Below are 17,755 nucleotides of genomic sequence, written 5' to 3'. Positions count from 1 at the left end.
GTGATTAATGTTCTGGAAATTTAAGCAGATTTATGCATTTTTAATTAAATAATGCCTTATTTGCGTATCTAAACATTTCAGAAAATGTTAATACAAATTGTAATGTCTTAATGTACTGTGATTAAGTAATCAGGGAAGTATGATGACATAAATGACCTGTTTCCCCATTTTTAGCCTGTCCCATGTCTGAATGGAGCACGTGGAGCGAATGTTCCTGTGTGTCTCAGTATCAGCAACGGTTTCGTGCGCCACTTATTTCGGCCAGTGGTGGGCAGCACTGCACTGATTTGGAGAAACAGAACCGGCCCTGCAAACCTGACAACTGCACAGGTGTGTAATAGAGGATGCATACCCGACCTGAGCCCGACGGTACCCGACGGGCCGGGCCGGGTTCGGACAGATATTTAGAAAGGATGCTCGGGTTCGGGTCGGGCTCGGTCACATCAGCGCGATAAGGCATTGACCATTTAAAATTTAAAACTGCTTAGTAGGTAGCCAATTGGGCTGTTTCACTTGATGCAAAGGTTCGTTTTTGTGATTAAAATAAATGTAAAATATTACCCCAAATCCGTCTTCCTGTATGCGGAAATATGTCAAACTAGCCAGGACAACGAACGACGTGCGTAACTGCGTATTAAGCATGTGTCATTAGTATGAGAAAAAAATTAGATTTTAACTGTGTCGGGCTGGGATCGGGCTCGGACATAAATATCTTAATGCCTGTCGGACGCGGGCCGGGCTCGGACAGAAAAATGCGGCCCGATCCGCACTCTAGTGTGTAAAAAGTGTAATACCACAGTACTTTGACACATAGTGTGGTACTGCATTCAAGTGACTTTTTAACACCACAAACACTGCAAGAACACCATGCACATAATATTTGCAAGAATCATTCAACAGAGGTTTTCATGTATGTTTTGTGTATTTTTATGGTAATAGCATATACTTTTTGCAAGCTTAATAAGAGATTCTTTACATACATTGAGTATTTCAGTGGTTGTGGTGTTTGTTTGTTCATTTTGGACTTGAATTCGCTCTTATATTGATCTGTGTGTCTGTCAGATTGTGAGAAACCATTCCTGTTTTCTGAATGTGGATCTCCATGTGAGAAACACTGTGATCTGTTGGGTCAAATGGACACGTGTACGTCTCGTCAGAACTGCACATCTGGCTGCTTCTGTCCAGAGGTTTGTTTGCTTATGTTAAACATTTCTCATTTGTTTATTTTATTTTATTTTATTTAAATATATTTATAAATATATTTAATATAAATATTTTATATTTATTTATATTTTATATGTAAATTTAAATATAAATTATATAAATGATTATAATTGAGTAACACATAATAGAAATTAAAGATGTATATTTAACATTATATTTTACCAGCTTATTGTTTATATAATTTTAATAACATATTTTATAGTTTTTTTTTTTGTTTTGTTTTTACTTTAAATTTTAATTATGTGATTAAGATGGAGTTTCAGAGCTGTTGTGTCATTTTGTTTCAGGGTCTCCTTCAGCAGAACGGATCATGCGTCCGTCCAGATCAGTGCGGGTGTGTCCATGTCCTCCATCAGGGCTCAGACAAACCTGTGGCCGTCACTGTCCCGCAGGGGGCACTGCTGACCATGGGCTGCAGAACTTGGTGAGACACTGATGCTCTTCACACTGAGAGTGAGATCACAGTATTATCATGATGCGCCTTTGATAACTAAAGCGAACTTCGAACATCACAGCAGCTTGGATTTACTCCGATTAGTGGTGTTTACTAAGTCAAGTATCTCTACAACTAGTGCTCCTAGTGATGTTATAAAACCTCTAGCACTGTTTTAAAGTTCAGTGTATGTTTTTGTGCTTCAGACATGAAAATATAGTGAAAATACATATTACAGCTTTATATATTTATTTATTCATAATTTATTTATTTATCAAATAATTATATTATATATATTATTTTATTTTTGAAAAGATTTCTGGAAATATATATATATATATAAATTTAATTATGCTGTAATTATTTATACAATTATTTTTCATTTAAATTTATAAATGTATGTTTTTAATTCATATAATGCAATATAAAATTAATAAATATATTCAGAAATACGTTTCTAAAAATAATTTTATATAAAAAAATTAAATATTTAGAGTATTATCAATTATTTGTAAAAAAATTATTCATAAAATGTTATATATATAAATATATATATATATATACTCCTATATATGTATTTCCCATATATTTATTGTTTTATATACGCTTTTATTATGACTTCTCATATTCTTTTATTTGTGTATTGTAAATATTTATACAATTATTAATTTTAATTTATACATTTGTTTTTAATTCATATAATACAATATAAAAGTAATAAATGTATTCAGAAATTTATTTTTAAAAATAAATGTGTAGAAAAAATAATATTTAAACAATTGTCAATTATTTATAAAACATTATTCATAAAATTATATATTTTTAAAAATCTCCTATTATGTATTTTATATGTTTTATATTTCTAGATAATTTAATAATTACATAATACTGAATTAACTGTTAAGGACCACAACCTAATACATATTCTTTATATATCTTGTAATACAATATAAAATGAATAATTATAATGTGAAATATTTATTTCTAAAAGTAATTCATTGTAAATAATTAATTGTAAGTAATTGTAAATTAATTATAAAATTATAAAATATTAATCTCCTATATATGTATCTCCCGTTATACATTTCTTATCTTAAGTACGCTTTTATGATGACTTCTCATAATCTTTTATTTGTGTGTGTGTGTGTGTGTGTTTCAGTCTTTGTCATGACGGCTCTCTGCAGTGTGATTTACGGGAATGTGAAGGTATAACTCTTCTATTTTTACTCGTATAACCGTATTTAGCCATGAGTGTCTATTATCCCTAAATTTAGATGCAGATCAGATCAGCTGAAATCTAATAATACATTTCTGCCTGTTCATAAATAAATCCCCATCTGTCTCCCAGTGATGGTGAGCGAGTGGTCAGAATGGACATCCTGCTCTCCATGTGTCCCAGCGTCCTCCATCGGGAACGCTTCGGGTCTGGTGTCGGTCCAACGGCGGTTCCGGGCCTGTCTGGATGTGGACTCTGGTCTGCCGGTCAGCGGGAGAGAGGGAGAGTGTGATGAAGAGCTGGAGGAAGAGCGAATCTGCCCACAGTCTGACATCTGCACCGGTGGGTCACCTGGAGTTACCATAGTAACAAGTCACCATCAAACACTTCCTGTATGGGACTCTTAAACATCTGACTGTCATCAAAGCAGCAGCCAAAGGGCAGCGGGTCCGGGTGGCCGGGATTGAACCGGGTGACCCGCAATGATATTACAACACTATCAACAAAACTGCTCAAGTACTGTGTAGATATACGGGATAGCAAGGCGTCTTATCTTTGACTTAACTCGACTCATGAATATTAATTAGTTGAAGTGAAACATTTTTGCTATTATTAACTTAAATGAAAACAATTAAAATCTTTTTTTTCAGCTAATTGAAATTAAGCTAAAAAAAAAAAAAAAAAATTGGCAACTAACTAAAAAAGTTTGTTGAAGTATAAAAATTAATAAGTGGAAATCAAAAATAAAAAAATTAAACCCTAAAACTGAATTAAAACTAAAACTAAATTAATGAATAGTAATATTTTTAACAAAAAAATAAAATAGTAATAATAGTCAGAAAAATGACAAAAGCACATAAAAGTACTAATTACTAAAAATAACAAAAAATTTTGGTTATTGTTCATATTAAGCTGAAAAAAAGTAAACAAATTAGAAAATTAGCGTCCATTTTCAAATTAACTTGGAAATGAAAAGTGGAAATTTAAAAAAAAAACTTAAACTAAATTAAAACTAAAACTGAAATAAAGTTAAGTTAATGAATAGTAATATTTAAAAAACAAAAAATTCAAATGAACTAAAAAAAAGTTTGTTAAAGCATAAAAATTAATTAACTGGAAATTAAAAAAAAAAAAACCCTAAAAAAAACCCCAAAACTAAACTAAAAAAAAAAACAAATTAAACAAATATTTAAAAAAATAATGAAAATGACGAAAGCACATAAAAGAACATAACAGAATATGTTATATGAAATTAAAATAAATTAAACCTGAGTATCAGTTTTTTAAAAAATTATAATAAAAATGACAAAAGCACATAACAGAATTACTTAAATAAATAAATAAATAAATAAACTAAAACTGAACTTAAACTGAAATTAAAAAAAAAAAAATTAAAGTTTTTTTTAAGAAAATAAATAAATAAATAAGAAAAGACCATAACAAAATATTAATAAAAATGTGCAGTAGTATAAAAATGCAACTAAAATAGGACGGGCTCAAATGGCTGGCCAAGGAAATGTACATTGCAGTGTCATCATGAGATTGTCATGAGCGGATTGTCATGCTGTCTGTGTGTTTCTGCTTAGATGTGTGTCACTGGAGCTCATGGAGCACCTGGAGTGTGTGTAAACATCCTTGCAGTGGAGGATACCGGCACAGAGAGCGCCGACCTTTGACCTCTGACCCCGGACCACACTGCAAGAACTTACAGATGCAATCTCAGAGCTGTAACACTGGCCTCTGTCCTGGTACACACATATACACCTCATTTAAATATGATATGTATTAATATAATTTAAAATTGTAAACAGATTCAATGTGCACCTGCCTCTAGTTCATTTAGGATTTATATATTAGCTGTGTTTAACATGTACGTCCAATCACAGGTGAGCATTGTGAGGACCGAGGGCGGGTCTATGACGACTCCTGCGCCAATCAGTGTCCCCGCAGCTGCGCTGACCTGTGGGATCACGTCCAGTGTCTGCAGGGCACCTGTCATCCAGGTATCAGTGTTTCTCTGACCTCTGCCACAAATGCACACATGAAACGGGGGAATATGAGCGTGTTTCTGTGCCGCAGGCTGCCGCTGTCCAGACGGCCGGCTGTTGCAGGACGGAGGGTGTGTGCGGGTGGACGAATGTCGCTGTGGGGTTCCGGTGGAGAACGGGACGCTGGAGATACGTCCTGGAGAGAACGTCACCGTCAGCTGCAACACCTGGTGAGAGGAACTGATTTATTTATGGATCCATTTTACCTTAAAGGACGTCCCAGATGGGAGGTTTTGTCAGATTCTATTAATGTCTGGGGAAATATTGTCCTGAAGGTTAAAGATGCGTTAAACATCAACAGAACTGCACAAAATGCACACAAAATTTTAAAACCCAATATACAGCAAAAAACGTAAAATTCTGAAATATTTTTACTATTTAAAATAACTGTTTTCTTTTTGAATATATTTTCAAATGTAATTTATTCCTGTAATTTCAAATATGAATTTTTTTGCATCATTACTCCAGTCACATGATCCTTCAGAAATCATTCTAATATTCTGATTTTCTGCCCAAAAACGTTTATTATTATTATGATGTTGAAAACAGCTGATTAGAATTTTTTCAGGTTTCTTTGATGAATAGAAAGTTCAGAAAAACAGCATTTATCTGTAATATAAATCTTTTGTAACATTATAAATGTCTTTATCATCGCTTTTGATCAATTTAAAGCATCCTTGCTAAATAAAAGTATTAATTTCTATAATTTCTTTCCCAAAAAATCTTTGATCTTTCTATTTACCAAAGAATCTTGAAAAAATGTACTCGTCTGTTTTAAATATTGATAAAATATTGAATAAATATTGATTTCTGAAGGCTCATGTGACACTGAAGACTGGAGTAATGATACTGAAAATGTAACTTTGATCACAGGAATAAATTACGCTTTTCAGTATATTCGAAATGAAAACAGTTATTTTAAATAATAAAAATATTTCAGTTTTACTGCTTTTGCTGTATTTTGGATCAAATAAATGCAGGCTTGGTAAACAATAGAGATTTCTATTAAAAGCATTTTTGGACTGGTAGTGTGTATATGTGTGTGTGTGTGTGTATGTACATATAATGGTTCGAAAAGTAATTATAATTACATAATTATAATAATTTGTATTATTTTTGAAATATTGTCCTGATGCATTAAACATCAACAACATTATTATTGATGTTATTATTTTCTTTTTTTTAGTTTGTTAGAATGGTTTTAATTTAAGGTAGTTAACACTAATAACCCTGGTATAGATCTCTAAATGTTCTCACAATTCAGATTTTACTTTTACTTGTTACTCTGTAACAAGTACTTGCATATCTACATAAATGCACATACGCAAAAACATCTCTGTGAATGTGTTTCTCTGCAGTATGTGTGTAAACGGCTCTCTAGTTTGTACGGATCACGTCTGTCCGGTCTACGGTCCGTGGGGATCTTGGAGTGAGTGTTCGGTGACATGTGGGACGGGACAGAGGACACGCAGGCGCTCCTGCAAACACACGACCGGAGGACCGACCTGCACCAACACCATCCAGAGTGAAAGCTGCTCACTATTGCCCTGTCCAGGTCAGCAAATGTTGCCATACTACAGAATAGAGCAGTGTTATTCTACATGTTTTTAATCAAAATGCATGCAAAATTAATTTGCATTAAAACATTTTTAGAACATACATAAATTGTAACATTTTATTATTTGTTTATTTCAATTTTGAAATTTGAATTTGTGAAATTTTTGAATTTTTAGAACTTCTGTCTCATAAAGTGTAGATTATAGGTATTTTTTTGTCAATCTGTTAGCCGGATGCGTGGTGAGCGAATGGTCATCCTGGACTGACTGCAGCGCTTCCTGTGGTGGAGGAGTGTCACTACGCAGGAAGACGGTCCTACAGGAGCCAGAGCCTGGGGGTCTGAGCTGCCCCAGACCCCTAGAACAACACAGCGCGTGCAACACCAACAGCTGCCTGCCCGGTACAGCAAACAGATCTGTACACACACAAAACCAGCTGAAGTACAAACCTGACAGATAAACACAAACTCAAACACACTTCAGTGAAGGAGAAACACTTGTGATGTGTCATAGTGCACCTATAAAACCCTTCAAACACTCATACAGTACCTGTAAAGCATCTGTCGTTACAATTTATGTTGTCATAAAACATGACAGCGTGTGTTCATAACTCAGGCTGTCTGTATGTTTGGCTGTGAAGAAATATCAAACAGTAATAATTGATAATCAACTTTCGTGTCACATTTATGGTTTAATGATGTTTTACCGAATGTAAACAGATGTGCATGTTTCCTAACACATGCACAGACACGCTTCGCCAAAAATATATTTACCTTCCATTTAGCTACATTAGAGCTTCAGCAATTTACTGGTTCTCTTGTGTGCAATTTTATGCTAATTTTAGTCCAATACAAGCATACACAAAATATTAAAATTGGCACTGATTTGCATTAAAGCATCTGAGAGTGTGGAGAGGAATCTGTTTGGAGTAAAAACTGAATCACACAGCGTGTGACGACCATGCGGACTGTTCATTAATTGTGTTTTAGTTGATAAGACAGAATAGAGTTGAGTTGATAGACTTATTTAAAACAGTGCGATAAGCCTTCGGGAGGAATGAAGTGTGTCTTAAACAGATTCCCCTCAAGAATCGTTTAAGCAGCTTGACTCATTTGATTACTACTGTTAATGAACTTCAGCAGCTCATCACTTAAAGGGCCTGCAGCCGTCGACACTCCAGCAGCAACAAATCATGTGTGTTTAGATTACTGTAGTTCAGCACACATAATAATGTCAATGCTATGCTAATCGGGAAGCATGAACCTGCGTGTAATGGTGTGGTTTGGATTTGTGTGTGATTGTCAGATTGTCCTGCTGGTCAGGTGTTCAGCTCATGTGCAGGATCCTGTCCGTACAGCTGTGAGGACCTGTGGCCTGAAAATCAATGTGTGCCGCTGACCTGCAGTCCTGGGTGCAGCTGCCCGCCTGGAACCGTGAGTGAATCTGTTTGTGATACCACACACAACACCCTAGAAACCATGTAGCAACACCTTAGAAACCACATAATGGCACACAAAAAACTTTCGTAACACCCTAGCAACATCCTAACAGCTTCCTAGAACACCCCAGAAACACTGTAGCATCACCCTAGCAACCCCATAGAAACACCCTGACAACCCCATAACAGTGTCATAGAAGCTTCCTACAACTCCCTGGAAACACCAGAGCATCACCCTAGCAACCCCTTAACAATGGCGTAGAACCTTTCTAAAACACCCTAGAAACACTATAGCATCACCCTAGCAACCTCATAGAAACACCCTAGCAACCCCATAACAATGTCATAGAAGCTTCCTACAACTCCCTGGAAACACCATAGCATCACCCTAGCAACCCCTTAGCAATGCCGTAGAACCTTCCTAAAACACCCTAGAAACACTATAGCATCACCCTAGCAACCCCATAACAATGTCATAGAAGCTTCCTAGAACACCCTAGAAACATTATAGCATCACCCTAGCAACCCCATAACAATGTCATAGAAGTGTCCTAAAACACCCTAGAAACACTATAGCATCACCCTAGCAACCCTATAGAAACACCCTAGCAACTCCATAACAATGTCATAGAAGCTTCCTAGAAGACCCTAGAAACACTATAGCTTCACCCTAGCAACTGCATAAAAAACCCTAGCAACCCCTTAACAATGTCGCAGAACCTTTCTTAAACACCCTAGAAACACTATAGCATCACCCTAGCAACCACATAGAAACACACTAGCAACCCCTTAACAATGTCATAGAAGCGTCCTAAAACACCCTAGAAACACTATAGCATCACCTTAGCAACCCCATAGAGACACCCTAGCAACCCCTTAACATCACAGAAGCCTCCTAGAGCACCCTAGAAACACTATAGCATCACCCTAGCAACCCCATAGAAACACCCTGACAACCCCATAACAGTGTCATAGAAGCTTCCTACAACTCCCTGGAAACACCAGAGCATCACCCTAGCAACCCCTTAACAATGGCGTAGAACCTTTCTAAAACACCCTAGAAACACTATAGCATCACTCTAGCAACCCCATAGAAACACCCTAGCAACCCCATAACAGTGTCATAGAAGCTTCCTACAACTCCCTGGAAACACCATAGCATCACCCTAGCAACCCCTTAGCAATGCCGTAGAACCTTCCTAAAACACCCTAGAAACACTATAGCATCACCCTAGCAACCCCATAACAATGTCATAGAAGCTTCCTAGAACACCCTAGAAACATTATAGCATCACCCTAGCAACCCCATAACAATGTCATAGAAGTGTCCTAAAACACCCTAGAAACACTATAGCATCACCCTAGCAACCCTATAGAAACACCCTAGCAACTCCATAACAATGTCATAGAAGCTTCCTAGAAGACCCTAGAAACACTATAGCTTCACCCTAGCAACTGCATAAAAAACCCTAGCAACCCCTTAACAATGTCGCAGAACCTTTCTTAAACACCCTAGAAACACTATAGCATCACCCTAGCAACCACATAAAAACACCCTAGCAACCCCTTAACAATGTCATAGAAGCATCCTAAAACACCCTAGAAACACTATAGCATCACCCTAGCAACCTCATAGAAACACCCTAGCAACCCCATAACAATGTCATAGAAGCTTCCTAAAACACCCTAGAAACACTATAGCATCACCCTAGCAACCCCATAACAATGTCATAGAAGCTTCCTAGAACACCCTAGAAACATTATAGCATCACCCTAGCAACCCCATAACAATGTCATAGAAGTGTCCTTAAAACACCCTAGAAACACTATAGCATCACCCTAGCAACCCTATAGAAACACCCTAGCAACTCCATAACAATGTCATAGAAGCTTCCTAGAAGACCCTAGAAACACTATAGCTTCACCCTAGCAACTGCATAAAAAACCCTAGCAACCCCTTAACAATGTCGCAGAACCTTTCTTAAACACCCTAGAAACACTATAGCATCACCTTAGCAACCACATAGAAACACCCTAGCAACCCCTTAACAATGTCATAGAAGCGTCCTAAAACACCCTAGAAACACTATAGCATCACCTTAGCAACCCCATAGAGACACCCTAGCAACCCCTTAACATCACAGAAGCCTCCTAGAACACCCTAGAAACACTATAGCATCACCCTAGCAACCCTATAACAATGTCATAGAAGAAGCATCCTAGAACATCCTAGAAACACAATAGCTTCACCCTAGCAACCCCATAGAAACACCCTAGCAACCTCTTAACAACATAGAAGCTTCCTAGAGCACCCTAAAACACTATAGCATCACCCTGGCAACCCCATAGAAACACCCTAGCAACCCCTCAACAATTTCATAGAAGCTTCCTAGAACATCCTAGAAACACTATAACATCACCTTAGCAACCCCATAGACATACAATAGCGATCCCATAACAACGTCTTAGATCCCATAACAATGTCCTAGAGCACCCTAGAAACACTAAAATATCATTCTAGCAACCACATAGAAACATCCTAGCAACCCCATAACAATGCCCTAGCCTAGACCTCCATAGCAAGACCCTTAAAACTTCCTAAGACACCCTAGCAACCCCATAGCAATGTCCTAGAAGATTCACAGAAGACCCTAGCAACCCCATAGCAACATTCTAGCCTAAACCTCCATAGAAACACCCTTGAAACCTACTAAGACACCCTAGCAACCTCGTATTAACATCCTAGCAGGTTTCCCTAGCACCCTAGCAACTCTTCAGCAAAACCCTGGCAGCTTCATAGAACACCCTAGAAATTCCATAGCAACATTTTAACAAATTCCCAGAAGACTGTAACAACCCCATAGCCGCGTCCTAGCCTAGACCTCCATAGCAACACCCTGGCAACCACCCACAACACCCTAGCATCATAGTGGCATCTGCACGGGCAAACACAGCCCACTGTCTTCTGAAAACATACATCTATATATATATTTTTTTATCCATACTGCAGTAAACTGTGATTTGAAGAGTGCACCACATTCACATCTGCTCCTGATGGTTCTGTATTTTTGGAAGTGTTTAATATTTGGACACAGATGGCTGTACGAGTCCCTCGAGCTGCGCTCACATGAATATGAGGACATTATTAATTGTATAATCCATCTGCAGGTGATGCTCAACGGAAGCTGTGTTCCTCCGTCCCAGTGTCCTTGTTCTGTTGTCTCGCTCCTGCTGGCGTCCCACAACCTCACCCTGGACCTCCAGGAGCAGGAAGTTCCTGCTGGAACAGTCATACCAGACTCCTGCAACTCATGGTATTTATTAAACGTCCTCTCAGAGGGTTTGTGTTTCAGGTGTAAATGGATCTGTGACAAAGAGCTGCTGTGGTTATTGGATTGATATTCAGTGACACATACAGTTCAATCAGGCTTTTCTTAGTGCGTCTCAGTGTGGTGAAGTGAAATCCACATCCTCTCTTTGGACATAAAATATCGGCAAGATGTTCAGAAAGTCACTCTGACATTGTTGAAGGAATCTGATGCTCTGGGTGGAATAGCTGACAAAATTACAGACATGACAATGACAATCCAGAATTAGATATTTTGAATGAAAGTACATGAATTTTATGAAAACATGCTCAGATCATGTTAAACTTTAAATCCCAAACCAAGAATAAATCTGAGATAGTTGATAGTTGAAAATTTCAGAAAATAAAGTCAAAATACAATGAGAATAGTCAAAATAGTTCTATTATAAAGTCGAAATTACGAGAATAATGTCAGAATACTATGAGAATAAAGTCAAAATATTACGAGAATAAAGTCGAAATACAGCAAGAATAAAGTCGAAATACTACGAGAATAAAGTCGAAATATTTCAAGTGTAAAGTCAAAATACTACAAGAGTAAAGTCGAAAATTTCTATGAATGAAATCGAAAATTTCAGAGAATAAAGTCAAAATACAATGAGAATAGTCCAAATATTTCTAGTATGAAGTAGAAATTACAAGAATAATGTCAGAATACTACGAGAATAAAGTCAAAATATTTAGAGTATAAAGTCGAAATACTACGAGAATGAAGTCGAAATATTACGAAAATTCAGTCAAAATATTGCAAAAATTAATTCAAAATATTACGAAAATTAAGTAGAAATATTAGGAGAATAAAGTCGAAATACTACGGGAATAAAGACGAAATATTATAAGAAAAAGCCATAATACTATGAGAAATATTCTCACAATTTCGACTTTATTCCCGAAATACTTCAACTTTATTCTCGTAGTATTTAAACTTTATTCTTGTAATGTTTCAACCTTATTCTCATAATTTTTGGAATTTATTCACGAAATATTAACACTTTAATCTCATAATCTTAAATTTTTTTTAACGTGGCACTAAAACACCATCGTACTAATAAGACCTAATAGAGATTTTAAAAAATAAAATATTTTTTACAAATTTTGATTAATTGGTTTATGCTAAATATTTTCATATGCTTTTGCCTTGAAAACTGTAACGTCAATCATGGAAAGGCAAATAAGTATGTATTTTTACCTCTGATTTTTGTCTTGTATGTGTTTAATTACAGCGTCTGTGAAGATGGACTCTTTACCTGCACTAACGAGTCATGTGATGGTGAGTCATGTGATCTCACACACTCACAGCAGAGACACAAAATTTCAGAAGCATCTGACACAAACTTCAAAGTTTTCCTCAACTAATTCCTGCAACTTCTGAGCAATAAATAGTTTCCTGTGGGTATGAATGGAGTGTAAAGTGAATGTAATACGATTGTCTTGTCTTTCATTCAGTGGACTGTGAGTGGAGCAGCTGGTCAGCGTGGAGCTCTTGTTCAGCTTCCTGCGGCTCTGGACAGCAGTTCTCCAGCCGGACGATACGGCGCCAGCGTCAGTATGGAGGACGGGAGTGTGAGGGGCCGTCACACACTTCACGAGTCTGCAGGGGCCCTGAATGTGGTAAGAAACACAGTGAAGAGGGTTTGTGGGGATTATTTTTTTTTTTTTATATATACAAAAAAAAAACACTAATAATTTTTACATTTTTACATTTTTTAGAGTTGGTCTTAATAATATTTATTAATTTGGTTTAAGTTTAATAATAATAATAATTTTATTTATTTAATAAAATTATTAAATAATTTTAATAATATTTTAATAATGTTTACTTATTTGTTTTAACAATAATGATTGATGTGTTTATTTGGTTGCGTAATAATAATAATTAATTATGTATTTAATGAATTAATTGTTTTTATTAATTATTTGGTTTATTTGGTTTTAATAATATTTATTTATATATCTGTTTGTTTATTTATTTATTTATTTGACTACTGTTTATAAAAAAGAGAGTGTGTAATAAATAAATAAATAAATACATGCATGAAAATAAATAAATAAATAAGGCATCTACTCTACTCTAATGTCCATTGGTCATTAATTAATGCACTTACAGAGTGTCCAGAGGGTGAGCATTGGCTCTGGAGTGAGTCTGGATCAGGGCAAGTGTGTGAAAGGGGGTGTTTGGACCTGTACGACCCTGAACCGCTCAACTGCACGGGCCCCGGGGCCACAGAGGGCTGCTTGTGTGAGGAGGGCCGGTATCGGAGCCTGGAGGGCCAGTGTGTGATTCCAGCACTGTGTCAGTGTGAAGAGGAAGACGGGACGCTTCGAGAGGTACACAAACACACAGCCGTCAACGGAGCGTGACTCGCCAACACTGCTTTCCTGTAGCCTGTAATTACTGTGTTGGTTTCTTTGTTTATTTATTCTAATAAGGAACATTATTAATGAATCTGATGGATTAGCACTCAGGGCATTTCTAGAAAAAAGATAATTGCCATCATCAATAATGAAGAAAAGCGCTGAAAGCCTTACAAGGTTGTCTAATTGAGCTACAGTGGTGCCCGTTTAATTTTTTTATGAAGAGTATTCGGTTGAATGAGATGGATGATGTAGCCTTCCTGTGGAAAAATGCCATCAGCACAATATGAATGGATGGTACACAGTGCATAAACAATAAAATATTAACAGCAGATTAATAATTACAAGCTCTTCATTCAAAAGAACCTGTTGTATTATTTGACTCTTATAACTTAAATTCACCTGTTTACTTTATTAATTCATGTTCCTGGTTTTATTATGAACAATTGATCAATGTTGTTCTAAAAAAAAACTAACTAAAAATTCTAAAATAATGCTAAAAATTCTAAATTCTGAAAAAGAACTAAAAATATAATTAACTAATAATAACTAAAAATTGTTTTAAATAAATAAATGTATGTTTTTCTCGTAAGTTGCACTTACATTTATTTAATAAAAAAAGTAAAATATTTTTGCAATTTAAAATATTGGTTTTTCTTGTGAATATATTGCAAAATGTAATTTCTTGCTGTGATCAAATCTGAATTTTTCACACGATTCTTTAGAAATCATTCTAATATGCTGATTTGCTGCTAAAGAAACATTTCTGATTAATTCAGAAATTGTTGAAAACAATTGTGCTGACCAATATTTTTGTGGAAAACATTTTTCAGGATTCACAGATGAATAGAAAGCATTTATGTGAAATAGAAATCTTTTTTAACATTATAAATGTTTTACTGTCACTTTTGATTGATTGAATGTGTCCATGCTTAATAAAAATGGTAATATCTGTTAAATAAAAAAATACATATTATATAAATATATAAAAAATATATATTTGATTTTAATATATATTTTTGTATTTTTACTAATAATAACAAAAAATTGTTTTAAAAACGAATATTTTTTTCCTTAAGTTGCACTTGCGTTTATTTAATAAAAAATGTATATAAAAAAGTAAAATATTTTTTGCAATTTAAAATAACTGTTTTCTATGTGAATATGTTGTGAAATGTGATCAAAAGCAGAATTTTCAATTGAATGTGTCCATGCTGAATAAAAATGGTAATATCTGTTAAATTAAAACATTATACATATTATATAAGTATATAAAGTAATATATATTTGATTTCAAAAATATTTTTGTATTTTTTATATATATTTTTTTTATTTTTTTGTATGTACACTATTGTGAATATAATATACTCTTATGAATGGCATACTGGCTATGACTAAATGCAAAACAGAGGCACAAAATATTATCTAGAACTTATATTATTAGGAAGTGTCTGTCCGAGCACATTAATGTAAATGTTAATGAATTGTACGTTGTGTTTTTATTTCACAGCCGGGGTCCGAGTGGGTGGACGGCTGTCAATCATGTCGCTGTATCAATGGCCAGAAACTCTGTCAATCAAACTGTCCTCCACTTCACTGCTCTGAGGTAAGAAATGTGTTGTTTGTCTTTCATGTTCACTTTTCTTTATCTCACACACAAAAAGATTCAACATTTCTACAGTATATTCTTCGTTAGACGTCCGCTGCTGTTTGGTTTCACATGCGCCGGCCAAATAACCAGTGAATAGCCTCGCATCAGTAATGAGTCCAGTAAGAGAACAGGACGCCGTTAGAGGACCAGATGCTGGAAATAGACTGACCCGTTGTCCAGGCAACAGCTCCGGTCAGGGATAATGTCCCAGATGGCTCTGGAGTGACGCCTGGACGTCTCAGAAGCTCAGCAGCCCTTAAGGAAGCTTCTGCAGCATCTCAGAGGAACCCAACGTCTCCTCTGGGCTCCTGCAGATCGCTAGGAGGAGATCTGCTCAAAGAAAAGCTAAAAATACTCCCTCTGCTTTCTAGACGATTTGTTCTTCTTCATTCAGTCCAAATCAAATTACCCGATTTGCATTTCTGCCGCCGGCACAAGTAAATGTCACACCTCACCGAAGGATTGTTCCTCTTAACTCCAAACTAATAATCACGGACAGAAATAAACACAGGCTGGACTGACTTTCATAGTGTTTCATTTCTGTGCCTTTGGCACAGCATGAAACTGAATTGCAGAAATATAATAAAAAGAGTTTTCAGAGTTGCAAACAGTCAGGTAGTTCAGATAAATTGTGAAATATAAAAATGCTGACGTGTTTAAACTGAAAACTCTCAAATTGTGCAGTGCACTACAGTTAAATGCAGGAGTGAATCTTCTAAATTAGTCGGAGAATGCAAAAAACAGCAATTAATAATAATTACAATAATAAAATACTAACTAGTTAGAGTAATATGTTTCCCAACTTGTTGATATCAGTGGCCATGTGTCAATTAAAACAAAATAAAACATGTTAAATAAAACGTTTTAATGATAATTTACAGACCTAATGTGACGATGTAAATCCCAATTTTTTTTGTAACTTTTTGAATTGCTGGTAGAAAAAAAACCCATAATGCTATACAGAAGATTCTACCAATCAAACTGCACCAAAAGAAGGTTGCAAATGTGTGTGTGTGTGTGTGTGTGTATATATATATATATATTTAGCAACAAATTTTTCAAAATTTGAAATCAATAGTTCTATATTTCTCCATCACTTTTAATTTAAATTTAAATTTAATTTAATTTTAATTTAAAATGCTTTTTTAAATCAAATTAAAGTTTAGAAACGTTATTTTAGTGTCTTTGATATTTTTTTTTAATAATTTTTTGTGTTTTCTATTTTCATTTTAATTTTAAAGTTTTAATCATTTTTTTGTGTGCTTTTGTCAGTTTTTAATGTTATATTTAGTTTTTTTTTTTTCATTTTTATTCCAGTTTTAGTTTTAGTTATTTTAGCACATCAGGTTAACCTAAATAGAAATGGGAAATGTTGCCTTGACACACTAGCTAAAATAAAATAAGTTATTTATTTATTTATTCATTCATTCATAATTTATTCATTTAGCTATTTATTTAATTTTTGTTTCAGTTAAAGTTTATTTCAATGAAAAATGTTTTAGTTTTAGTTAATTATAATAATCCTGCCTTGTAGCTGTGCATATTTTTGTACATTTTGTACATTTTTACATTTTTATTTTAATTTTTTAAAGTCTGTGGTTCATTTTTGGTTATTTTGGTGAAAATAAAATAAATGATGAAAAAATAAAATTGCTACATAAAATGGCTGAAATAAAATAAGTAGCTTTTTAACATTTTTATTTTTATTTATTTTTTTATTTATTGCTAATATCCCTACCTCATAGCTGGTTGGTATAGTTTATCTCTTAAACAAACTTTTTAAAAGTCCCAATTGGAAAAATTAATGGAAATAAACTTGCTCGCTGCTGAACTAGTTGACGGGCACTTTTGCATGATGCGTAAATGTACAGTTTGATACACTGTAGGTTACACTGAATAATCATTTCAATGTAAATGTCATATGCATTGTGTGTATATATTTGAATAACAAGTCAAGCAAACCAAAACATGTCATACATTACCTGTCGATTCTCAGTTTTACTCCATATTTTCACTGTAAATGTCTGCAAGCTCCTGTGGCCCGGCGGCGTTGTGCTGCGCAGCGGGAGTCGTATGGAGGCTGTCAGAGCCTGATGCTCGTCCGTACTGTCAGCATCCGTCCATCTCGCAGGAGATGAGTCACGTACGGTGAGCTATTCTCAGCCACCTGGCACCTCTCATATCATTTCTCTCTCCTGCTCTGTTTTCCAGGGCGAAGTGAAGGTGCTGGAAGCGGAGAGCTGCTGTCCCGTGTGCCGCAGAGAGTATCCAGGTAAGAATCACACGGTATCCCACTAATAGGGAAGAGTGAGCCTGCAGTCGGTCGCTGATGTTTGTCAGCAGTTCTCGCGGCCTCTTGTGCCACACACGATTGATGTAGTACACATCATTAACCATACTGGGGCTTTAGCTCTGGCAGGACGAGTTTGAGTCAAACTACAGCCCGACTCCAGATCCAGCCGTGTAA

The 17,755-nt window shown here is 35.4% G+C and overlaps 1 protein-coding gene across 1 annotated transcript in view; it reads left to right on the top strand.

Moving 5' to 3' along the window:
• sspo (SCO-spondin) overlaps positions 1-17,755 on the top strand; it is a 90,824-nt gene that overhangs the window by 64,346 nt on the left and 8,723 nt on the right. The window contains 17 exon segments of the mRNA XM_051097676.1: positions 175-330; positions 1,063-1,187; positions 1,512-1,648; positions 2,817-2,863; positions 3,006-3,215; positions 4,460-4,621; positions 4,760-4,876; positions 4,953-5,091; positions 6,280-6,476; positions 6,708-6,878; positions 7,783-7,910; positions 11,084-11,229; positions 12,506-12,552; positions 12,729-12,893; positions 13,390-13,610; positions 15,148-15,243; positions 17,500-17,560. Of these exon segments, the coding sequence (XP_050953633.1) occupies positions 175-330; positions 1,063-1,187; positions 1,512-1,648; positions 2,817-2,863; positions 3,006-3,215; positions 4,460-4,621; positions 4,760-4,876; positions 4,953-5,091; positions 6,280-6,476; positions 6,708-6,878; positions 7,783-7,910; positions 11,084-11,229; positions 12,506-12,552; positions 12,729-12,893; positions 13,390-13,610; positions 15,148-15,243; positions 17,500-17,560 (2,325 nt within the window).

The sequence above is a fragment of the Labeo rohita genome, chromosome 24 (genome assembly GCF_022985175.1).
Source record: "Labeo rohita strain BAU-BD-2019 chromosome 24, IGBB_LRoh.1.0, whole genome shotgun sequence".
In the NCBI taxonomy this organism is placed as follows: domain Eukaryota; kingdom Metazoa; phylum Chordata; class Actinopteri; order Cypriniformes; family Cyprinidae; genus Labeo; species Labeo rohita.
The sequence above is the reverse complement of the archived record's forward strand: the minus strand, read 5'-3'. Positions and strand labels throughout refer to the sequence as shown.